Source organism: Sciurus vulgaris, assembly GCF_902686455.1.
Source record: "Sciurus vulgaris genome assembly, chromosome: 3".
In the NCBI taxonomy this organism is placed as follows: Eukaryota; Metazoa; Chordata; class Mammalia; order Rodentia; family Sciuridae; genus Sciurus; species Sciurus vulgaris.
In genome coordinates this window covers 150,470,572-150,496,484 of record NC_136463.1, presented here as the reverse complement: position 1 = coordinate 150,496,484, position 25,913 = coordinate 150,470,572, and the positions used below count along the sequence as shown (strand labels likewise).

General features: G+C 37.4%; 1 protein-coding gene across 3 annotated transcripts in view; it reads right to left on the bottom strand.

Moving 5' to 3' along the window:
- Positions 1 to 13,055: 13,055 nt before the first annotated feature.
- Positions 13,056 to 25,913, bottom strand: part of LOC306656960 (10 kDa heat shock protein, mitochondrial) — a 37,877-nt gene continuing 25,019 nt past the window's right edge. For all 3 annotated transcript variants that reach the window (XM_079132601.1, XM_079132598.1, XM_079132599.1), the window contains 5 exons: positions 25,043 to 25,085; positions 24,761 to 24,847; positions 20,402 to 20,481; positions 18,901 to 19,012; positions 13,056 to 18,781 (listed from right to left, as the gene is read on the bottom strand). In XM_079132601.1, coding sequence (XP_078988727.1) covers positions 18,650 to 18,781; positions 18,901 to 19,012; positions 20,402 to 20,481; positions 24,761 to 24,847; positions 25,043 to 25,085 — 454 coding nt within the window. In that variant the 3' untranslated portion in view covers positions 13,056 to 18,649. The remainder of the gene's footprint in view (positions 18,782 to 18,900; positions 19,013 to 20,401; positions 20,482 to 24,760; positions 24,848 to 25,042; positions 25,086 to 25,913) is intronic.

Sequence of the window (25,913 nt, the reverse complement as noted above, 5' to 3'; positions counted from 1 at the left end):
CGCCTGCCAACAAGCAAGGCACTGGAAGAGTGACTGCCCTATGGTGGGTCCCTCCCCAGCGTCTCTACGCAGAGGTGTGACCAGCCAGGCACTCCCTTCCCATGAGCTTTTGGGATTGGCAGAAGACTGAAGGAGCCTGGACTCGAGGACCCCTATAACCCTAGCCAGGCCCAGGGTAAAAGCTCCAGGTAACGGGTAAGTCTATGATTTTCCTTGTGGACACAGGGGCCACCTATTCTGTCTTGCCTGCCCACTCTAAGCCTTTATTTCCTTCCCAGGTTTCGGTTATGGGAATTGACAGATAACCCTCCTTTCCAAGCAGAACAGCTAGATTAGCCTGTGCTCTGGAGGGACACCCTTTTACACACTCATTCCTAGTTATTCCCTCCTGTCTAGTCCCTCTCCTAGGAAGAGATGTTCTCCAACTCCTAGGATCCACCCTACAGCTTCTTCCCAGGCACAGTGCTAGTGCTCACCGTCTTCTACCTCTGTTTCATGCATTTTCTAGTGCTCCCACACCACCTACCCTACCATTGCCCCAGACTGGTCGACCCCCAAGTCTGGGACACTTCCAAGCCAGTCATCGCCTCCCACCACAAGCCAGTCCTTACCCAACTGAAACCTCAGGCTAAGATTCCTTCACGTCCCATTTCCAATTTCCCATACTCACAGGGAAGGACTTAAACCCATTATAAACCGGTTGCTCACTCAGGGACTCCTTATCCCTACTCACTCCCCTTGTAACACCCCCATACTGCCAGTACATAAAGCCTCAGGAACCTATCGCTTGGTCCAGGATCTCCGTTTAATCAATGAGGCAGTTATTCCCATCCACCCAGTGGTTCCTAACCCTTACACCCTTCTTTCCCACATTCCCCCGTCCACCACCCACTTCACAATCCTGGAACTCAAACACATGTTCTTTACAGTTCCCCTTCACCCTGACTCCTATTACCTCTTCGTCTTCACATGGAAGGATCCTACATCCTTTAGGTCTCAACAACTGACATGGACAGTTTTACCCCAAGGCTTCTGGGACAGTCCTTACCTTTCTGGGCAAACCTTAGCTCAGGATTTGGCTACTTGTGACTTGAAAAGTAGCACACTCCTACAATATGTGGATGACCTCCTCCTATGCAGCCCGTCCCTCAAGGCCTCCCAGACTCACACTGCCCAGCTCCTTAACTTCCTAGGGTCTCCAGGCTATCGAGTCTCTCCAGCCAAAACCCAGCTCACCACCTCTTCAGTCACATATTTGGGCATATTTCTCACTCCTACCTCTAAGAGTCTCACAACAGACAGAATCCAAGCCCTGCGTGACTTATAGCCGCCAGAAACAGCAGATTACATTCTCTCCTTCCTGGGTTTAACTGTTTTGTTTTGTTTTTTTCAGACACTGGGTCCCTAATTTTGCACTCCTTGCCAAACTCCTATATCAGGCAGCAAAGGAGACTCCACATGAGCCCCTTACCTCCCCCGAGATGATAGCTAACACTTTTTACAAGTTCAAGGATGCTCTCACATCCTCCCCTGCTCTCTCTACCCAACCCTAACCGTCCTTTCACCTCTTCATGGATAAAAAAACAGGGTGTTAACCACTGGCCTCCTCGTGCACCCAACTGGACCTTCTTACAGACCAGTAGCATATCTCTCCAAACAGCTTGATTCCACGGTTCATGGGTGGCTACCATGTCTCCAAGCACTGACGACAGCAGCTGAATTAACTAAGGAAGCTCTAAAACTCACCCTACTTCAACCAATAACTGTGGTTTCCACCCATCAACTGCAGGACCTCTTAAACCATAAATCCCTTCCGCTCCCACAGGTGCTAGAGACGCTACGTTCACCTCGTGAAGACCTCTTCATTTACCCACTCCCCTTACTTAACCTAATCTTTTTTTTTTTTATTGTAAATAAATGGGATATATGTTGTTTCTCTGTTTGTACATGGATTAAAGGCATACTATTTGTGTAATCATAAATTTACATAGGGTAATGTTGTTTGATTCATTCTGTTATTTTTTCCCTTCCCCCCACTCCTCCCCTCCCACCCCTTTTCCCTCTATACAGTCTTTCCTTCCATTCTTGCCACCCTCCCTAACCCTCACCCTAAAACTAACCCTAACCCTAACACTAACCCCTCTCACCCCCCATTATGTGTCATTATCCGCTTATCAGCGAGATCATTCGTCCTTTGGTATTTTGAGATTGGCTTATCTTACTTAGCATGATATTCTCCAGTTTCATCCATTTGCCTGTGAATGCCATAATTTTATCATTCTTTATGGCAGAGTAATATTCCATTGTTTTTATATATATATATATATATATATATATATATATATATATATATATGCCACAGTTTCTTTATCCATTCATCAATTGAAGGACATTTAGGTTGGTTCCACAATCTGGCTATTATGAATTGAGCAGCTATGAACATTGATGTGGCTATATCTCTGTAGTATGCTGATTTTAAGTCCTTTGGGTATAGGCCAAGGAGTGGGATAGCTGGGTCAAATGGTGGTTCCATTCCAAGCTTTCTGAGGAATCTCCATACTGCTTTCCAGAGTGGCTGCACTAATTTGCTACCCCACCAGCAATGTATGAGTGTATTTTTTTCCCTCGCATCCTCGCCAACACTTAATGTTGCTTGTGTTCTTGATAATCGCCATTCTAATTGGGGTGAGATGGAATCTTAGGGTGGTTTTGATTTGCATTTCTCTTATTACTAGAGATGTTGAACATTTTTTCATATATCTGTTGATCGCTTGTAGATCTTCTTCTGTGAAGTGTCTGTTCATTTCCTTAGCCCATTTGTTGATTGGATTATTTGTATTCTTGGTGTAGAGTTTTTTCAGTTCTTTATATATTCTAGAAATTAGCACTCTATCTGAAGTATGAGTGGCAAAGATTTTCTCCCACTCTATAGGCTCTCTCTACACATTACTGATAGTTTCATTTGCTGAGAGAAAGCAAAGATAGATTTAGTTTGAATCTATCCCAGTTGTTGATTCTTGCTTTTATTTCTTGTGCTATCAGAGTCCTGTTAAGGAAGTCTGATCCTAAGCCAACAAGTTGAAGATTTGGACCTACTTTTTCTTCTATAAGATGCAGGGTCTCTGGTCTGATTCTGAGGTCCTTGATCCATTGTGAGTTGAGTTTTGTGTAGGGTGAGAGATAGGGGATTAGTTTCATTCTGCTGCATATGGATTTCCAGTTTTCCCAGCACCATTTGTTGAAGAGGCTATCTTTTCTCCATTGAATATTTTTGGCACCTTTGTCTAATATGAGAAAATTGTATTTATTTGGGTTTGTGTCCATGTCCTCTATTCTGTACCATTGATCTACCTGTCTATTTTGGTGCCAATACCATGCCGTTTTTGTTACTATTGCTTTGTAGTAGAGTTGAAGATCTGGTAATGTGATACCCCCTGCTTCGCTCTTTCTACAGAGGATTGCTTTAGCTATTCTGGGTTTCTTATTCTTCCAGATGAATTTCATGATTGCTTGCTCTATTTCTGTAAGGTACGTCATTGGGATTTTAATTGGAATTGCATTGAATCTGTATAGCACTTTTGGTAGTATGGCCATTTTGACAATATTAATTCTGTCTATCCAAGAACATGGGAGATCTTTCCATCTTCTAAGATTTTCTTGAATTTCTTTCTTTAGTGTTCTGTAGTTCTCATTGTAGAGGTCTTTCACCTCTTTTGTGAGATTGATTCCCAAGTATTTTATTTTTTTCAATGCTATTGTGAATGGGGTAATTTTCCTAATTTCTCTTTCTGAAGATTCATCACTTATGTATAAAAATGCATTGGATTTATGAACATTGATCTTGTAACCTGCTACTTTACTGAATTCACTTATGAGTTCTAAGAGTTTTCTGGTGGAATTTCTGGGTTCCTCTAAATATATAATCATGTCATCAGCGAACAGGGATAGTTTGAGTTCTTTTCCAATTCGGATCCCTTTAATTTCTTTGGTTTGTCTAATTGCTCTGGCTAGAGTCTCAAGAACGATGTTGAATAGAAGTGGTGAAAGAGAGCATCCCTGCCTTGTTCCAGTTTTTAGGGGGAATGCTTTCAGTTTTCCACCATTTAGAATGATATTGGCCATGGGCTTAGTGTAGATGGCCTTCACAATGTTAAGGAATGTTCCCACTACCCCGATTTTTTCTAGTGTTTTGAGCATGAAGGGATGCTGTATTTTATCGAATGCTTTTTTTGCATCTATTGAAATAATCATGTGATTCTTAACTTTTAGTCTGTTGATATGGTGAATGACCTTTATTGATTTCCGGATGTTGAACCAACCTTGCATCCCTGGTATAAAACCCACTTGATCGTGGTACACTATCTTTTTAATATATTTTTGGATGCGATTTGCTAAAATTTTGTTGAGAATTTTTGTGTCGATGTTCATTAAGGATATTGGTCTGAAATTTTCTTTCCTGGATGTGTCTTCCTCTGGTTTAGGTATCAGGGTGATATTGGCTTCATAGAATGAGTTTGGGAGGGTTCCCTCCTCTTCTATTTTATGGAATACTTTGAGAAGTATTGGAATGAGCTCTTCTTTAAAGGTTTTGTAGAACTTGGCTGAGAACCCATCTGGTCCCGGACTTTTCTTTGTTGGTAGGCTTTTGATGACCTTTCTATTTCATTGCTTGAAATTGATTTATATAAGTTGTATATGTCCTCCTCGTTCAGTTTAGGTAATTCATATGTCTCTAGAAACTTATTGATGTCTTTGAGGTTTTCTGTTTTGTTGGAGTATAGATTTTCAAAATAGCTTCTAATTACATTTTGTATTTCACTCGTGTCTGTTGTGATATTTCCTTGTTCATTCCAGATTTTAGTAATTTGAGTTTTCTCCCTCTTTCTCTTTGTTAGTGTGGCTAAGGGTTTATCAATTTTGTTTATTTTTTCAAAGAACCAACTATTTATTTTGTTAATTTTTCCGATTGTTTCTTTTGTTTCAATTTCGTTGATTTCGGCTCTGATTTTAACTATTTCCTGTCTTCTACTACTTTTGGTGTTGGTCTGCTCTTCTTTTTCTATGGCTTTGAGCTGTAGTGTTAAGTCGTTTATTTGTTGATTTCTACTTCTTTTGTTGAATGCACCCCATGAAATAAATCTTCCTCTAAGTACTGCTTTCATAGTGTCCCAGAGGTTTTGATATGATGTGTCTTTGTTCTCATTTACTTCTAAGAATTTTTTTATTTCCCTCCTGATGTCTTCTGTTATCCATTCATCATATAATAGTGTATTATTTAATCTCCAGGTAGTGGAGAAGTTTCTGTTTTTCATTCTGTTATTTATTTCTAATTTCAATCCATTATGATCTGATAGAATACAAGGTAGAATCTCTATCTTCTTGTATTTGCTAACAGTAGCTTTGTGGCATAAAATATGGTCTATTTTAGAGAAGGATCCATGTGCTGCTGAGAAGAAAGTGTATTCGTTCTTTGTTGGATGGTATATTCTATATATGTCCGTTAAGTCTAAATTGTTGATTGTGTTATTGAGATCTATGCTTTCTTTATTCAATTTTGTTTGGAAGATCTATCCAGTGGTCAGAGAGGTGTGTTAAAATCACCTAGTATTATTGTGTTGTGGTCTATTTGATTTCTGGAATTGAGAAGGATTTGTTTGATGTAAATGGATGAGCCAATGTTCGGGGCATAGATATTTATGATTGTTATGTCTTGCTGATTTATGCTTTCCTTAAACAGTATGTAATGTCCTTCTTTTTCCCTTCTGACTAGTTTTGGCTTGAAGTTCACATTATCTGAAATGAGGATGGATACTCCAGCTTTTTTGCTGTGTCCGTGTGCATGGTATGTTTTTTCCCATCCTTTCACCTTTAGTCTATGGGTATCTCTTTCTATGAGTTGAGTCTCTTGCAGGCAGCATATTGTTGGATTTTTCTTTTTAATCCAATCTGCCAGTCTATGTCTTTTGATTGATGAGTTCAGGCCATTAACATTCAGGGTTATTATTGTGATATGATTTGTATTCCCATTCATTAGACTCATTTTTGTTTTTGACATGATTTAGTTACTCCTTTATTTGGCTATTCCTTTACGCTAGTTCCTTCGTTGCTGATTTGCATCGTTGTTTTTCATCTCTTCCTCATGGAATATTTTGCTGAGAATGTTCTGTAATGCCGGCTTTCTTTTTGTAAATTCTAGCTTTTGTGTATCATGGAAGGATCTTATTTCATCGTCAAATCTGAAAGTAAGTTTTGCTGGGTATAAGATTCTTGGTTGGCATCCGTTTTCTTTCAGAGCTTGGTAAATGTTGTTCCAGGCCCTTCTAGCTTTTAGGGTCTGGATTGAAAAATCTGCTGATATTCTTATTGGTTTCCCCTGAATGTTATTTGATTCTTTTCTCTTGCAGTCTTTAAAATTCTGTCTTTATTTTGTATGTTAGGTATTTTCATAATAATGTGCCTTGGTGTGGGTCTGTTGTAATTTTGTATATTTGGAGTCCTATAAGCCTCTTGTACTTGGTTTTCCATTTCATTCTTCAGATTTGGGAAATTTTCTGATATTATTTCATTGAATAGATTGTTCATTCCTTTGGTTTGTTTCTCTAAGCCTTCCTCAATCCCAATAATTCTTAAATTTGGCCTTTTCATGATATCCCAAATTCTTGTAGATTCTGTTCATGATTTCTTACCATTTTCTCTGTTTGGTCAACTTTGTTTTCAAGATTAAATGTTTTGTCTTCAATGTCTGAGGTTCTGTCTTCCAGGTGTTCTATCCTATTGGTTATGCTTTCTATGGAGTTTTTAACTTGGTTTATTGTTTCCCTCATTTCAAGGATTTCTGTTTGTTTTTTTTTTTTTTTTTTTTTTCAGTATCTCTAACTCTTTATTGAAATGATCTCTTGCTTCTCATATTTGCTCTTTTAACTGTCAATTGGTGCAATCATTTAATGCCTGCATTTGCTCTTTCATCTCATTTGTTTCCCTGATTGTTTTAATTATGTACATTCTGAACTCCCTTTCTGACATTTCTTCTGCTGTGCTGTCATTGGGTTTTATTGATATAGTATCTAGGTTTGTTTGGGACATTTTCTTCCCTTGTTTTCTCATATTGGTCAGATATCAGTGGGACTGAGATATTGCAGATTTCCTCTTTGGCTTATAGTGTCCCTGTAGATTTCCAGTATATCATCTCCAGGCCTTCAGTAGCCTGAAGTCTTCGAGGAACTTGATAATGCAGTGCTTCTGAAGAAAGCTATCCCTAGCCCGCTACTGGATCCAGGGCTGGGGGCTGGTTCTGCATGGAAATCCTCTCACTGGGCGGTCGTGCCAGGGCCTGCCCCAGTCTGGGGGAGCCAGGCTGCTAGGGGAAAGCCTCTCCCTGTCCTGCTTTGGTCCCAGAAGCTGCCTGCCAGCCAGGGCCCACCACTGGGTTCAGGGCTTGGGGTTGGCTCTGTATGGAAAAGCTCTCACTGGGCGGCCTGCTCCAAGAAGCTCGCTGTGGGTCGAGCCTGCCGCCAGAGGGAGCAGGGCTGCTTGGGGAAGTCTCTGGCTGCCCTGCCCTGCTCCAAGAAGCTGCCCCGTCCGGGCCTGCCACCCTGTCCGAGCTTCACCCAGTGGGAGACACTCACCCCTTGGCTCTATGTTGGTTCGAGTCTCTCAGTACCTCCTCTTCTTGAACCCTGGGTTCTGGAGCAATGGGAGATGCAGTCACCCTCTAGTCTGCCATCTTGGATCTTACCTAATCATTTTTGTAGGTGGCAGTTCTGTGCTGGGTCCCAAGGGACGCTGTAAAGCTGCCTATGCAGTTGTCACCACTGCCTCAGTTCTGGAAGCCAATTGCCTTCCAGAAGGGACCATTTCCCAAAAGGCTGAACTCTGCTCTGATCAGGGGTCTAATTTTATCCAAAGGTAAACAGGTCAACATCCATACAGATTCCAAATATGCCTTCCTGATTGCTCACTCACATTGAGCTATATGGAAGGAGTGTGAATTTTTCACCACAAAGTTCTCACCAGATAGGAAAGAAAAAATGTTCTAAGTATGGGAATGTATTCAGTAGAAAGTAGAAAAATGTTTCTAAGTAAGAAAATTCTTGTGTGATGGAATATATGAGGGTCAAAGTAAGTGCTAAGAAAGTCTGTGTAAGTAAAGGGCAAATTTCAACAAGTTTGCATATAACTAAGTTGGTTATATATACGTGAGACAGGCTGTGGCCTAGTACCTAGGAATGTTCCTGTGCAGGGGCACAAGATGCCTGGCTGCTGTGGCAGTACCCTAGCTGGGGAGGCTCTGTGCAAGAATCCTATCAGCTCTGACATTGATCTCAGGCAGGAAGGAATTCCTTTGCCAGATAACCTGTGTTTCCTCAGTTCCCTTCTCTGGTTCCTGCCTGCCTTACAGTAACTTTGGACAGTGGACTTTCTTGAGAGCTACACAGAGCTGCTAACATTGCACTTTGCAGCTGTGAAAAGTTACATAGATGTCCTAGTCTCTGTAACTTTCCTGAAAACAAAGAATAATGCTTACATACTCTTTAGCCTGATAATAAGATATAAAGATTGCTGATGTAACTCTTTAGAACTGCATTTCCATCAGAGAACAGAGTTCCATTTTATCTCTGCTTAATCTTCAAAATCTGTGTATTGTGAAAAGCCCTTCCTTATCTGAAATAAGGCTCTGCCTCACCCAGCTGCATGTTAGAATGGCTCCAAAATAAGCCAGACAGACTCCGGCGCCCTATATCACCAAAAAGGCCGGGATGTTAGGTCGGAAATTAGGCAACTGTAGGGGGCACAGCTGAGCAGCTGGAACAAAGACCAACCCACCAAAAGGTGACCAGAAAGTTCACAGCAAGGTGGATAGAAAGTTCCACTGACCACTTCCCTTGCTGGGACGGGTCTATCAGGAGGTGCCCTTGCCCAATCCTTATGGGCCATTGAGAATATTAACACCCGGCTGGAGAGCGCGCTCTCCTCTACTGCCTCCTCCCTCACCTCTCTGCAAAAGCAGGTAACCTCCCTGGCCCAGGTGACTTTCCAGAATCACCGGGCTCTGGACCTCCTTATGGCCAAAAAAGGGGGAACCTGTGTATTCCTTCAAGAAGAATGTTGCTATTATATTAATGAATCCAGCCTAGTGGAACAAAATATCGTCAAATTACAGAATTTGGCAACAGCCTACAAAGATCCCCCCCCCATTCCCCATTCTCCTTGTGGTTCCAGTCTCCCCTTCTAACATGGGTTATGGCCTGTTCTAGGACCATTATCCATCGTTTTTCTCATCTGTCTCTTTCTACCCTGTATTATTAAGTTCCTTCAGTACCAAGTGGGTAAAATCTCTAACCAGGCTTTTAACCAGCTTCTCCTCAGGAATTATCAGCTACTGGCAACAGATGAGCCCAGCGCCTCCTCTCAGGAACGCCTCACTACCTGTTGAGGGAGTTGTAACCAACCTATGGACCTCCTTCCTAGCGGCCCTCCATCAGGATGCCTGGCTCATTCCACCCGAGGCCACTACAAGGGCCATTCACCAACCTCACCCCCCAAGAAACCTTTCTTTTTTCGGCCTTGTTATGGGGCTTCTTGACCATGTTCCTCCTGATTCCCCCACCCCGTCCCTGACTCCGCCTCCATTCAGCAAGGAAGTACCCGGACTGAACATCGCCCCTTCCAATATAAAACAAGAAAGGGAGGAATATAAGGTCACCCCTCCCCCTTAGGTGTCAACATGGCACTGGCCAAGCTTCCTGATTTTACTCCTCATAACTTCTTCCCACCAGCACGAATTCACACCCAATCGGTGCTTGACACCCCACCCAGACCCCTAGCAACAAGGCTCACCAATCAACCATTGCCCTGCCCCCCAGCAACAAGGCTCTCCCAATCAACTCTCACCCCGTTTAATGCCCCAACCAATCAGCCTCTTCCCGGCCCTATATAAGTGTGCATTTTTAAAATAAAACGGGACTTCTCCGGTGATTAGCTTTGGACTGTGGCTCCTGCGCTTCTTTCAAAAGGCACATACATCTCCACTCTGCCCCAACTCAAGTTTTAGATTCAATTCCTAAAATAAAGCCAAATCTGGGGGCCAGAGGTATGATCCAGTGGTGAGCACCTGTCTAGCATGCCCAAGGCCCTGGGGTTGATCCTCACTACCTCTAAAAATTAAAAATATAAAGCAAACCATACTGATTTAAGAGTGGTGATAGGAAGGCTGGATTCAAGTCACTATACTGTCCTCCAATAGATAAATACCCTCCCTCAATGTAGAGTATGCCAAACAAGACTGCACAAACCTAATGATGAAACCATTATTATCCTTACCTGCATGCCCTAAAGACTCCAGATGAGCTGGTAAGGAGCACTCCTCACCCATCACCCCCTCTCTGAAATGGAGACTGAACCCAGGGCCTCACACATGCTAGGCAAGCACTCTATTCACTGAGCTACATCCCCAGCTGGGGCACACTTCTTGAGAGAATACTACACGACCATGTCATCAGCACTACCCATATCCACTAGAGGCATGTTTGCGAAGGCAGCCTTCTCACTTTGTAAACAACCCAAACACTACAGCCTTGCTGGAACTTACCCTGATTTCCCTCAGTCCATCAAACCAAAATACGAAGGGGTTTTCCTCAACTAAATGCCATGGTCAAAAGTCCTCACAAACAGTATTATGGTCTCGTAATAAAACGTGGCTTTTCATCTCATCAAGGTGTGGAGCTCACGATCTCAAAAAGCTCCCATTTATAAAAGACAAGATAATTTCTGCCAACTCTAGCAACAAAGCCATTTAGAAGCAGAGGGTTAGCTGAGAAGCAACTCCATTTTGCTCCACCCAGCCTCCTTCATCTCCTTCAACACCGGGAGAAAGACAGTATACTCCAAACTCACTTCTCTTAAAAACTTCTCTGACTACAATTACTGTTTACTTATTTGAAGGAAGTGTACCTTCTACCTCATCTAATTTTTCTAGTGACTTCTAGAATGAAGAGCATATCAGATGCTTCCCATTTCTATTCTCAAACCAGATTCCAAAGATGGAGCCCCAGAATCTATAAACTCTTCCTTTGCTTTGTGATACATAACACAGAGGTTTGGAAAACATTCTTCCATCAATTTTTTCCATCTCTCCTACTCTGTCTTTCACAAACTGGTAAGCATAGTCTCTCAACCCCAGAATGATTGGTTCTACGCATCAACTAAAAGATCATATTACTCAGAAATAAATCCATGCCAAAAAAAAGTGAGAAAAGATAGTCTTTTCAACAAATGAGTCTACAAAACTGGATATTCATATGCAAGTGGATGAAACTGGATGCTTATACCACATACAAAAAGCAACTCAAAATGGATTAAAGTCTTAAATATAAGATCCAAAATAGTAATGTGGAAGAAAACAAAAAGTGAAATCTTCATGGCATCGGTTTTGGCAATGATATCATGCATAGGTCACCAAAAGCACCGACAACAAACACAAATAAGTGAGATTACAAACATCAAAACTTCTGCAGAGCAAAGGAAACAATCGGCAAGGTGAAAAGACAACCTGAAGAATGGAAGAAAATATTTGTAAACCTGCGTCTGATAAATCTCCAAAGCATACAACAAACTCCTAAAAATAGCAAAAACCCAGGAACCCAACTTAAAAACGGGCTAAGGACTAGAATAGACATTTCTCCAAAGACATATAATGGTTAGCAGATCTATGAAAAAATGTTTGATGGAAAAAACAAATCAAAACCACATTAAGGTGTCATTTCACACCTGTCAGGATGGCTATATCAATGAAACAGTGTTGGTGAAGTAATGAAGAAATTGGAATCCTTGTACACTGTTGAGAATGCAAAATGGTACAGCAGCCATGGAATATCAGTATGAAGCATCCTCAAAACCCACACAGAATTACCATGATTCAACATTCCCACTTCTGTGCACATATGCAAAAGAACTGCAATCCAGATGTTAAAGACATTAGCACTCGTTTATTGCAATAATCAAGATATAGAAACAACCTAAATGTCCATTGACTGATGAACAAGAAAAAAAAGTGATAATACAATAGAATATTAGTCTTTTAAAAAAGGAAATTTCTCTGTATACTATAACATGAATTAACCTTGAAGATCTGATACTAAGTGAAAGAAGTTAGTCACAGAAAGACAAATGCTACATGATTTCACTTATATGAGGCATCTAAAAATAGAAAGATGCATTGAATCCAGGAGTGGAATGGTGGCTACCTGGAGCAAAGGGGGAAATGAGGAGTCACTAATCAGTAACCATGAAGTTGCAGTCAAGTGAGATAAGTTCTATCCAACATTGTACTTGCAGTCAACAATAATGTATACGTTAAAATTTAAGTTTGTAAATCTCAAGTGTTTCTTCCCATCAACATGCTGGAATTGCCCTAATACCTGCAAGGGGGTTCCCACAAGGGAATGCCCCAAATCATACTGAGATGAGGCCAGTTCAGACTCCAAAGAAAGTAGTGCTAAATGCCAGGGTGAGCAGTCCAAAGTATTAAGGAAATTTAAGAGTGCTGCAGGTAATCCTTTCGAGAGAGGCAAGGAAGGGGTGTGTTTGCAGCAAGGGAGGCCAGGGCACAGAGTCCATCCCAATATTTAAGGAATCTTGACTCAGGGCCAGGGCCAGTTTCCTTCAGTTTTGGGCAACAACCTAACCATCTTTATCAGTACCTAGGAATGCTCAAGGGCCTGGCTTGGGCTCAAGGCTGCTGGGAAAAACCTGGTTTAATGATTAAGCTATGCTGTGATTTTTGGTCAGAACACAGAAAAATAGGAGAGAACCCTATAAGTGTTATTACCACAATAAATTTTAAAAGTAAACCTTACCAAGAACTCCGTTGTAGATTATTATGATGTAGTAAGTGATAATTTGTAGGAAATGATCTCAAATTAATTCAACCTTTTCAGAGACTTAAAATGTGTAATTGGGAAGAGGCAATGAAGAAAGGGATTATATGCAGGAAATAAAAATAGCACTATCAGAGTAAAACTTAAGTCCATAGAACTGAGAACTTTTTGAAAGTAACAATATGAATTTGAAAGAACTGTTGTGGCAGGCTGAACAAAAGTCCCTATATCCCCGTAACCTGTGAATGTTACTTCATATGGCAGGAGACTTTGCAAATGTGATTAAGAATTTTGAGGGCAATGTGGCTCAGTGGTAGAGCTCTTGCCTAGCTTGCAGAAAGCCCTGGGTTTGATCCCCAGCACCACAATGAAAAAAAAAAAAAAAATTATTTCGAGGTTGGGAGACTAACCTGGATTCAGGTGGCCACAAGGATGTGATCACAAGTGTGCTCATAAGTGGAGGGAGATCCCACTGCACAAGACAGCAAGGAGATAATGGAAGTAGAGACTAGAATGATGCAGCCAAAAGTCCAAGAATGCTAGTAAGCCACCAATAACCGGAAGAAGGAAAGGATTCACCCCTGGAGCCTCTAGAAGGAACCAGGAATGTGATTATAGCCCAGTGTAACTGATTTTGAGCTCTGACTTCAAGAAATGAGAATAAATTTATACTGTTTTAAGCCACCAAGTTTGTTATAATTGACTACAGCAGCCACAGGAAACAAATACAATCACTGACAAGGTATCTCAACATCAGAACCCAAGAAACCCATTTGTTTAAAATGTTAAAAAGCCAAAAGCACCAAAGATTTTTTTTAAGCTAATCTTTATTTCCATAGAAGCACCAAAGATTTTAAAAGTGTTAAGTATTATCAAAATCAAGTATAATTTCTCTATATATGTATACATGCATCTAAATATTCTCCTTTCCTCCCCTTTCTGGTTTTAAGAGCATAATGGTACCATTTGGGAAAGGTAAGTAGGGATTTAACCTACTGGAATTACTGGAATTGAGTAAAGGATCATCTCATTTGCTAGTGCAACAATGACTACACCCACTATTCCCTCAGATGGGGTTCCCTTTTATCTACATCCTTCAATTGGTCTCTGAGAGAGGTTGGGGAAAATACACAGAAAGAATCCTATTTATCCTCTTTGAAAAAAAAAAAAAAACAAACACAATTTTCTTCTAGACATTGATACTAAGTAAAACCAAAAATACTTAAACAAATACTTAGAGGGATGTAGAAAATTTTACAGCCAGGCACAGTGGCACACAGCTGTAATTCCAGCAACTCAAGAGGAGGATTGTGAATTGTGTTAGCCTCAGCAACTTAGCAAGGCCCTGTCTCAAAATAAAACATAAAAAGGGGGCTGGCGATATGGTTCAGTGGTTAAGTGCCCCTGGGTTCAATCCCTGGTACCAAAAAAAGAAAAAAAAAAAAGGAAGAAAAAAAGAGATTTCACATAATGCATTGTAGCGTATGAGCATTTTACTTTGACATCTCTCTCACACACATACAGAGATAATACTACAGCCTACAATGTAAACCATAACTTTTTTGGTGCTGGGGATTGAACCCAGAGCCTTAAGCATGCTAGCCAATCACAATACCACTGAGTTACACTCCCAGCCCCCCAAATTACCATTTTGGAGGGAAAAATTTTAACTGTTACACAAGGTACGGATAGCTTTCATGAGGTCCACCCAAAGTGGTAAACACATTATTTATGGAATTATAAATTGAACTTACCAAGGTTTATAGAAATCCAGCTCCAGACAAAATTCTTATTTCACTAAAAAATGAACATCTTACTAGTTTTGAATGTTGGTGTAACAATTTTGACAATCATGGGAAACAATAAATAATAATATCTTCATGGATATATATTCTGAATGTCAATATATTTATCTTTGAGAAAGTCAGATTAATATGAAAATTTAGGTTCTCATACTTGGTATGAAGTTTTGTGTATTATAAAAAAAAAAGTCAATGGCAGAAAATAAATCATACAAATGAAGAGTGAGGCTCCTCGACTTGCCAGATGAGTCATCTAACACCTAGTGGACTCACAGTAGTTTTCCAGTTTTGTAGTGTGCCAGAGAGTAATAATGCATTATTTTTTCAGGAAACAGATGTGAATGTTTTGGCCATCTCAAACTCCTAAATGTGTTGTACAAATACATTGTACTGTTTCATTAACAATTAGATGCACAGAATCCTAATTAGAATAATACATATCTATGTATTTATAACTTGCCAAAATACATTCTACTGTCTTGTATAACTGAAAATAATAAAAGGAAAAACCAGTCACAAAAGTATCTGATGCCATTATCAGAAAAAATTCCAAATAATTATTTAATACCCTTAAAGAAATTTTTAAAAATCAACAAACATGGAAGAAAAATTAGATGCTTCAAGAAAAGTGAAAATCAATTACTTTTACTAAAACATTTGCTTAGCATGGAAGAACTATAGGAAAAAAAAAAAAACTTTAGTACATTCAAGAAGTATTCTTGAATAGTAATTCTATAATTGCAGAAATAAAATTACAATAAGTCCTGAAACATAAGATGTCAACATATAGAGAATAGGGCAAAGTATCATGGAAAAAAATTAGTTCTACTACAATGACTCTGACAATCAGTAAATGTGTTTATAACCATAACACTATCCTTACTAATAATGCAATCATGGTTTCTAATTTTATTCTGGTAGTAAAAAATGTGGTCATTAAGAATTTAACCGGGCTGGGGTTGTAGCTCAGTGGTAGAGCACTTGCCTAACATGTGTGAGGCACTGGGTTTGATCGTCAGCACCATGTAAAAATAAAAAAAAATTTAAAAAAAAAGGTATTGTGTCCATCTACAACTAAATGAATAAAATAATAATAATAATTAACCGTGGGCTGGGGAGAGCTCAGTTTGGTAGAGTGCTTGCCTCGCATGCACCAGGCCCTGGGTTCAATCCCCAGCACCACAAAAAAAAAAAAAAAAAAAAAAAAAAAAAAATTTAATTGGGCTGAGTGTGGTGGTGCACACCTATAATCCCAGTGACTTAGGAAGCCTGAGGCAAGAGGATCACAAGTTCAAAACTGTGTGAAGCCCTAAGTGACTTAGGGAGACCTCATCTCACTACAAAAAATAATGTATCTCGGTGGTTAAGCGTCCCTGGGTTCAATCCTCAGCATAACAAAAAAAAAAAAAAAAAAAAAAAAAAAAAAAAACCAACCCTGAGAAACTTCTAAAAATGTAAATTTGACACCTCAAGTCATAGAAAAGGGAAATGACACACACAAAAAAACTATGAAGCTTAGAGGAACGTAAGTGATTAGAAGTCAGCTACTTTCTCAGAAATAAAAGGAGAAAAAAAGTGAGTTGACTATATTTTTATAGAAAGAAAGTCTAATTTTAACTTTTGGACTTATATAAGGTAATTAAAACAATATGGAAAGAAAGTCTAATTCTAACTTTTGGACTTAACTAATTAAAACAAAAAGTAAAGCTTAACTTCCTTATCACACAGAACTGTGAATTCCCCATTTTTCCTCTTCTCAGAACACTTTATTTATCAATGGTTTGCCAGCTTAGGTTCAATAATCCTTTTCTCAAAAACACCACTTATGTACATGATTTTCAAAATTCTGTAAACAGTATTAAGGAAAACCAAAAAGTATTTCATTTAGGTCTTAACTAGTATAGTCAATTAATTTCACAGTATAATGAGGATTAGTAAGATGTCAATATGAATACAAAATACAAAAGCAAGACTACAAACTGAGGTTTTCTTTTGGAGATTTTTTTTTTTTTTTTTTTAAAGGATCAATTGCAAACACACAGTACAGGGAGGATGGAATGAGTTAGGAAAAAAATGGTATTTTATTTCCCTGTTAACACTAAGCCACAGATTCAAAATATTTAGCCAAAATCACCAATCCCAGTCACTACCTTAGTTCAAATGTTCACTAAGAAAATATTCAAGCAACAGAAATCCATTGTGAGACACCATCTAGAGAACAGCTACAGTGCTACATATAATTTATCAACTTAGTAGTTTAGTCTCTCAATATTTAGCAAGTTTGTTTAAAAATTACTATTCCCGTTGGTTTGTAGTGACATTAATATAAATGCATAATTTCAAAGTCAACATTCCTTTCACTGTGAACATAAAGCCTCTTGAAAGATAGTTGTGGTTTGTGGTACAGTAATGACTGTGGCTGCTGGGATAGTACTGTTCAAAGTCAAGACAGGCAGGTTTGGAAAAGCATAAACTATACAAACACACTCTCAGTATGCTACTATTTCCCACCCTTTTCTATACACACTTGCCTGTAATACAGTATAATCCATTTCCTCAAATTTGAAAAAAAAAAAAAACAATCAAGATGAATACATTTTCATCTTCACTTCAAAATAACTCCTTTAAATGAAAAAAAAGTTCCTTAGGTTTGTCAAGTTCCGTCAAGAGATGGCTTTCAGTATTTTCTTCAATACATGTACAATTTATTACCCTATCTTAGTGACTCGTTACAACCAGTTTGGCAATAAGACCTCCAGCACTTTACGAAAAACCCTATTCAACAGATTTAAAGAATGTTAAACCTACACTTGAATTCTTAAGACAATGAATCATAACAAAGTCTCAAAACATGACCATGCATCATCACCATTGGAACCTGTGAATTACTGCAAATAACCTCACCTGTGTAAATAATTCAACATAAACTTTTGGGGAAGGGGGCATAAAATAAATACTATAGTATTTCTTCATCTCTATTTAATGCTGTTAGGATCAGAAGAAAAGATTAATATCACTAACAGGAAAAGTCAAACTATCTTAAGACTGTTTTCTAAGTAGTTAGAACAATTTTCCAAAACACAGATAAGCAAGAGCCTATGCCAATAGTTTTCCTGTAGTGTAATGTAATTGCTAGTATGAGGTATAATCTGTAAGCCATTAATACAAATATAAATAGGAATAAGCCACAACGAAATCATAGTCTGGTGAAAAAACTTCTAAGCTAAAGTGGTTTGGGGAGAGGATTAAGGGATATAAGAAGGGGAAGAAAGGGCAGGTTTCCAGTGGGAACATCATTTTCGTGACATCATTATCATCATCACACATTTAATAATCTGCTATTGCAAAAAAGATGAAACCTTTCCAACTATACTGGCCTAGATACTTTATGTAGCATAGTAAGCTTATTTAAGTATTACTAATCCCTTATTTGCTCTTTTATTTGGATAATATTCATATGTATATCAAAAACAATAAACAGAATTTTAAAACACTTTTATCTAATTTTCAAAAGTTAATAGTTAAGATGAAACTATGTTCTATAGATTTTTAAAATATCTAAACTCAGGAGTAAAACCAAAGGAAAATAGTACTATCTCTTTAGTAAATGGCTTGTTGAAACCTCAAGCTCACTCATTTTTATAGATAGGTTTATTTGATGAGGATTGTGATCCAATGATTGTTTAGCAGCAATTTTACCAAACTGTAAATTCTTTTATTAACAAGCATTATAAACAGATAATACTAATCTTATTTAAAAACCATGAGTGCCACACTGGTGAATATACAGCTCATGAATAACTTAAAAAGTATTTCCCATTTTAAAAGGCAACACACAGCATACAAAAACCTATACTAAACAAAAAAGCTATAATGTGGATACATGATTGATGTGTCTAAAATGATATATATATATACAGTACATAATTAACGTTAATTATGTGATCAGTACATTTTTCTATATGATTCCCTTCATGCTTCACTTTCCCCAGAAACTGAATTCTGAACTTCCTCTTCTAAAATTGGTACAATCAGGTTATCCTTCGACATCAAATTATATTTCATCACAAATTTAGTAAATCGATGACATAAAAATGTTTCATTCTGTAGAAAGAAAGGAAAAGAAGTTATTTTATTATCCAAAATGAAAAAACTAGAATATCAACATATTGTACTATCATTCTGATAAAAATGCATTAGGATAATTAATGAAATACACTTACTTCATATTCATCAAATATTTGCCGGTGATGAAAATAAGCATGTGAAAATATTCTGTAAATTCTACGGCATACTGATCCTAGTTTTGCTACAGATGATTCTTTTATGCTAACCCTAAAAATAGAAACAAAATCACAGATTCATAGAGCTAGGTAAAATGGTAGGACAATATAACACAATCTTCTCAATTTACAAGTGAGGAAATCTAAACCTAGAAAATAGGCGACTAATCTAAGATAATAGTTCTAATAAGTGCCAGGAGCAGACCTGTAACCCTCCCATTTCTCACTCCTGGTCCAGTGCTCTTTCTACTTAACCACAGTACTTAAGTTAAATTCAGTATTATAGTCCCGAAACTCTGTTAAAGCTTAATAGTTAAAATGAATCTCTGACACTCAAAACTTAATAAAATGTTTTACAGTTATTAATACTCTGTCCAGTAGAGGTGATTACAACTAAAAGGAATTATTGCTTTATTCTATAGAACTGGATTTTTTGAAAAATCAAAATATGTCTATTTCTGATATTATTTTTAAAAATATATATGTACAGGATACAGGGGTAAAATCACTTTTGTTTGTTTTAAAAAATATTTTGTATGAGCTTTTAGACCAAATCATATTTATGAAAAAAAAATTCTCAAGTCCAATCACCCAGGAACAAATATCTTTTTTTTTTTTTTTTTTTTTTTTTGCAATACTGGGTATTGAATCCAGGGCCTCATACATGGGAGGCAAGTGTTCTAACCACTGAGCTACATTCTTATCCCCTTTTTAAAATTTATTTTGAGACAAGTCTCCCCAGGTTGCCCAGGCTGGCCAATCTTCCTGCCTTAGCCTTGTAAGTAGGTGAGATTACAGGCATGCACTGCTGTACCCAGTTAGTAATAAATATCTTTAAAAAAATAAAAGACCAATCACAAACCTCACCAATAGTACAATGCATACATGGCTTTTCCCCACATTTTTATCTATAGGCAAACAAACAAACAAAAAACTACAGGAGAGAAAAGGAATCCTACCCAAAACAAGCACTCCAACTTAGGAAAGTCTGCTCTTTAGCATGCTATATAAAGAGAGGCTGACTATCAGAAAGTCAAGTGAGCAAGCATGTAAATATCTCAACTCTAGAGCATGAGAGGGAGATGCCTGGGGAATGATGCACAGTGGCAGTGACTAGTCTTAACTAAATTGGTCTATGAACTTTGGGAAACAAGTCCTGCTATTTAAGCTCAACCCTAACTTCACAACTTGAATAATAAGAGCAGCCAAATATATCACAGTAGTTGGACTGAGGATGTAGAGTTCAAGGTAGAGCACTAGACTAACTTGCCTAGGTTCTGGGTTCAATTGCCAGTACCACCAAAACAAAAACAAAAAACAACAAACTCACAAAAATCCAAAACCAAATAAACACAGCTTGGAAAAAAAAAAAACAACCATAAACATCAATCTTTTAAAGTAAACTCACAAAGTTTTATATCATGTTTAAAGTTCTGTTTACCTGCTGGGAAAATATTTATTGCTATTCAGAAGACATGCAGCACCATCAAGTGTGTGTCTAGTATAGTCTATAGCAGGGCACTAGAAAAGAAAAGATTTAAAAATGCATCAACAAAAATCTCTCTTTCTTAAATTAGGTATAATTATTATCTAGATAACTTACTCCAAAGACTTGAGTATATTCTAAGAAAAAAAGTCCTTTACAATTTCAAAATGATCATAAAATACAATGTTACATCAATAAATAAAGCTTAATTATTCACAAGAACCATAATATCAGGCTTCTAGAAGATACATTAACCAGTCTCCCAATTTCACCCTAAACACTGAACCTAGAAGAAAACAATGTTTAGGGGTGGGAAGATGGCTGGGGATGTAACTCAGTGGTAAAGTGCTTGCCTAGCTTTTGCAAGACCCTGGGTTTGATCCCTAGCAATGCAAAAACAAAAACAAAAAAGTCAAGTGAAAAGCATCCCTGATTAACTAAATCCAGCCCTTTATACATTTGACGTCAAATGAATGGTCAGGAACTTATGCAAAATCATATAGTTAGGAAAATGGTCTCCCCAAACATCCCAGATACACTGATTGCTACCCTACTGGTTTATTCTTTACTAATTGTCCCAAAGTCCCCTTCCCTTCACGAATTATTTCCAGGGAACACTGCCTTCCTACATCCTGGAAAATATCTTTTATTATCCCCCTGGGATGCTACTGTCAATCTAGAAAATCTCTAAAAAACTTTCTCCTTGAACCTCTTTTGAATTTTAATATAAAAATTTGAAATATCTTTAAATTTTAATAAATCTGTCTTATTCTAGTCCATTTATCAAAAACAAATATATCAACTCGTGGAGAATCAGTAAACTTATTAGGAGAAAAATAAAACTATAAAGTAATTTCCTTGAGGACAGACAGGAAATAGGGAAAAGGAAGACTAGGAATGAGCCAAGAGTAGACCAGAAGGAAAACAACTACAGAAAGGAATAATAATGATTCTAGCTTTACTTAGTAACTTGAATTATTTTTCAGGTGCTGAAACTGATATTTAGAAATACAAATTAATAACTACTAAAGATAGCTCAATATGGTATCATGACAAATATATAAACATCTAAAAAAGGGGGAGGGTTAGTTGGGTGTGGTGGTGCACGCCTGTAATCCAAGTAACTCAGGATATTGAGGCAGGAGGACTGCAAATTTGAGGCCAGCCTTAGCAGCTTAGGGAGGTACTACTCATTGAATGAGACCCTTTCTTGGTTAACTGGTTCAAGACTCACAGAGGAAGTAAAAGGCTCAGCATTCATGTTGTTGGACATGGGAAGTATGAACTGAAAGAGGATGGCACCCCTTCTGGTGAGGATTCAAACTCTTCTTGTGAAGTGATGTAGCTAGCCTACCTGCTACCTTCTCCTCTGCTGGCAAAGTCTACCACCCCTGTTACTAGTATCAGGGATTTCACATCAACACTCAGCCTTCTCCCCTACCATAAAATAGTCAAATAAATTGCTGTCTACTTGGCTTGAAGCAGTGTGTATTTAAGATACAGTTGTATTTTATGGAGTTACACTACTACTGCCTTAGGGTTCTCATTGAATTTTTGTACTGGCATCATAGAATTCAATTTACTTCTTTCCTCTTCTGTTGAGACTACCAAACTCAGGGTCAACATACTGGGTGGCCAAGTGTGACTTTGAAACAGTTGAAGCAGCCATTTGGGAAGCTTTGGCCTATGTCATCTCAGATGGAGAATTAAGTTCCTGAGAGGCCCTATGTAACCAACTTGTTATTAGTACCTAAATGCTAAGTACTGATACCGTTTTTTTTGTTTTTTTTTTTTTAATGTATTTTTAAATAAAGGTAGTTCTATACTACCCTTCAAAAAAATTTAAAAATAAAAAATAAAAGGTGGAGGATGTAGCTCTATGGTAAGGCACACCTTGGTTCAATACCTAGTACAAAAAAAAAAAAATTCCTCTGAGTGCTGAGGTGCATGCTTATAATCTCAGCAATTTGGATAGTTAAGGTAGGAGACTTGAAAGTTTGAGGTCAGCCTTAGCAACTCAGTGAGACCCTGTATCAAATTAAAGGCAATTTTACTACCTACTGGTCTGTCAGTTCCTATAGTTTCTTGATTATGCACTATTACTTCAAAAGAGTTCAGAAAGTATACTGGGGATTGAACCCAAGGGTGCTTACTTGCTAAACTGCTTAAGGCCTTGCTAAATTGCTGAGGCTGGCTTTGAATTGGCGATCCTCTTGCTCAGACTCCCACATCTCTGAGATTATGGGTGTGTGCCACCATGTCTGGCTCTTTTTTTTTTTTTTTTTTTAATATTTTTAGTTGTAGATGGACACAATACCTTTATTTTATGTACTTATTTTTATGTGGTGCTGAGGTAAGTGCTCTACCACTGAGCCACAACTCCAGTCCATGCCTGGCTTTTTGTTTATATTTTTAACAGTAACATCATTTCATAAACTATCACTTGGAAACACCACTATCATCCTTCCTTGACATATGAGCAGTTCAGTGGAGCTTGAACTCAGCAAACAATGTTCCAATTTAAGACTTCATTATAGGTACTAATGGTAATGATTATTCCAGCTTACATTTCATATTAATGGGAAAATAGTAGATATGAGAATGACAGTATATTTAAGACACAATGTATCACAAACTAAAAAGCATCTCTAACCTAAAGTGAGAAAAGTGCATCTTTATTTTTTGGCAAAATGAAATTGACCTTCTTGATTTAGTTTCTGTTATCGTTTGGAACTAGAATGTTCCTCACAGTCTCATATGTTGAAGGTTTGGTCCCCAGTGCAGCAATGCTTAGAGGTGGGGCTTTTAGGAGGTGACTAGATCATGAAGGCTCTGACCTTATTAATGATTAATCCCATTAATAGCTGAATGGATTACTGGAAGGTGATGAAAATTATAGGCACTGGGACATGGTTGGAGAAAAATGGTTACTAGGGGCATGCCCTGGAAGGGTATTTATTTCCTGGCCATTACCTCTCTTCTGCTTTCCAGTTGTCATGAGCTGAGCAGCTTTCCTCAGTCTTGCCTTTCTACCATGATCTGCCTCACCTCAAGCCCAAAGTATTACAGCCAGCTCAACATGGACTGATAATTCTCAAACCATTAGCCAAAATAAATCTTTCCTCCTTTAAGTTGTTCGTGTCAGGTAGTTTGGTTACAGAAATGAAAAACTGGGCTGGGGAGATAGCTCAGTTGGTAGAGTGCTTGCCTTGCAAGCACAAGGTCCTGGGTTTGATCCCCAGCACCACAAAAAAAAAAAAAAAAAAAAATCTCACTGTCCAGAAATGAAAAACTGACAATACAATTTCTTAACAGTGACTATCATATCAATCACTATATTAACTAGGCAACTTCAGTGAATTATCGATGAAACAGTTATGTGGATTTTCCCAGATATAAACTGATGTATAAGCTTCATGTTACTTCAATTTACTAACACAAAAAGTGTAATCCTGAATGAAATTAGTCTTCCAGACAATTACCATTTGCTTACACAGGTACCACATACTCCTTCCTTATTCTGGGAATTTATCCTTTTTTAAACAAAAGAACACCAAATACTGATTTTGCAACTAGAACATCACTTGTCTTTAGCTTTAGAGATCTCTCAATATAATGACCATTTGAAGATCTATAACTCTACAGAACTGGCCTAGACCAATATCCTTAATGAATGTCAAGTAAAAACTAATTATTATAGATTTTTTTTAAAAAGCAGATCATGGGAAACACAATGCATAGTTTAAACAAATCAGCTATAAAGGACATTTCTGAAACAAGCAAGGAAAAGTGAATACATACTGGACATCAGATGATAAAAAGGAATTATTTAAAATAAGAAAGTATGATAAACAATTGCTATTGTTCACTTTTACCCTGACAAAAACTGAGTGAGAATAAAAACAACATAAATATTAAAAGTCTCAAAAGTCTAACATTGATTACAATATGAAGATTTGATATGAAGAACTATTGATTACAATAAGTAATCAATAGTTCTTCATATCAAAAGAAATTATGACAACAAAACCTAAACAAGTATATCTCAACTATTACTCAGTATAAAAGATATTATTCTGTGGTATGTCAGTTGATCAGAAAGTTAGTTCTAGTGCATATAATTGTCCAAGTACGAAAAATAATGCTAATCATAAGAAATTCTAAAAACACTGTGATAATAACCTTGCAGTAAGACTTTCTAAACCAAGTGGCAAAACAAACAGTAAACTGAAAATTCTAAAAATCTGCCTACCAATGTCTTGAAGAGATTTAAGTTATGATAATTATTAGTGATTCTATTTCACAAATCCTTACCTCTTTTGGAGTTTTATGAGCTGCACAAAGAAAAATCCACTGTTCAGTTGCTGTCATTTGAGTACAAGTATCTGGATGACATTCACTCTGTTAAAAATAATTGTATTTCTTAATATGTAAAATAATGATGAAAATGATTATCATTTGGGTTACTATATTTCCATGTAAAATACAAGAAAAATTATTAGAAAATTTGGGTAGATTTTTGTAATCACATTAAGTTACAAAACAGAAAAATAGCAAGAACTTTCAATTACAGCTTTAACTTACAAAAAATATTACCTGAAGTTTGACAGCAAGTCCATTTAGTTCAAGGCAGAATTGCCTGAAAATGCAAATATATAAATGAAAAATCACATTTATTCTCCACAGGCTTTTTTTTTTTTCTTTTTTGTCTTTCTTTCTTTTTCTTTTTGAGCCAGGATCTTGCTATATTGCCCAGATTGATCTTAAACTTGTGGGTTCAAGCAATCCTCCCACCTCAACCTTCCTTACAGGCACATACCACCATGCCTGGCTCCAGCTATTTTTAGAAAATTAACTGTAGAAAGAGAATCTCATCAGTATCACTCTTCCTTCCTGCACTATTACTAACACCACCAGAACTGAGAATGACACATTTCTTCCAAAGATTTATACATTAAAATCCAAAAAGCAATGACCCAAATAGTAGAGTTCAGTAGGCTGATCACTCTCTTATATACTCTCTTATATATTAGGAATTGATATTATTTTTCTAGAAGGTAATGTGAAAATATTTAATCAGAGTCTTAGAAATTGTATACTTTTAAACTGTCATTCTTCTACTGTAATGAAATAATTAGAACTGCAGGCAGATATAGATTACAAAGATGTTCATATAATATGAGAAAATTTTTTGAAATATTTCAATTAATTAACAATTGAGTAAATAACATATTGGCATATATACATACTAAAGATAAATGTATTTTTACAGTAATATTTCAGTTGTCTAAAAAAGTATGTGTATATATTCACACACAGAGAGACACAGAAGACTAGACTTTTTTTGATAGACTAAATGTTCTACACATATGTATTTTCAAAATTTTGTTCTCACTATAAATAATATACTCCTTTAAAACCTTCAGGGCTGATGTACATCAGTGGAAGAGCACTTCCTTGTCTAGCA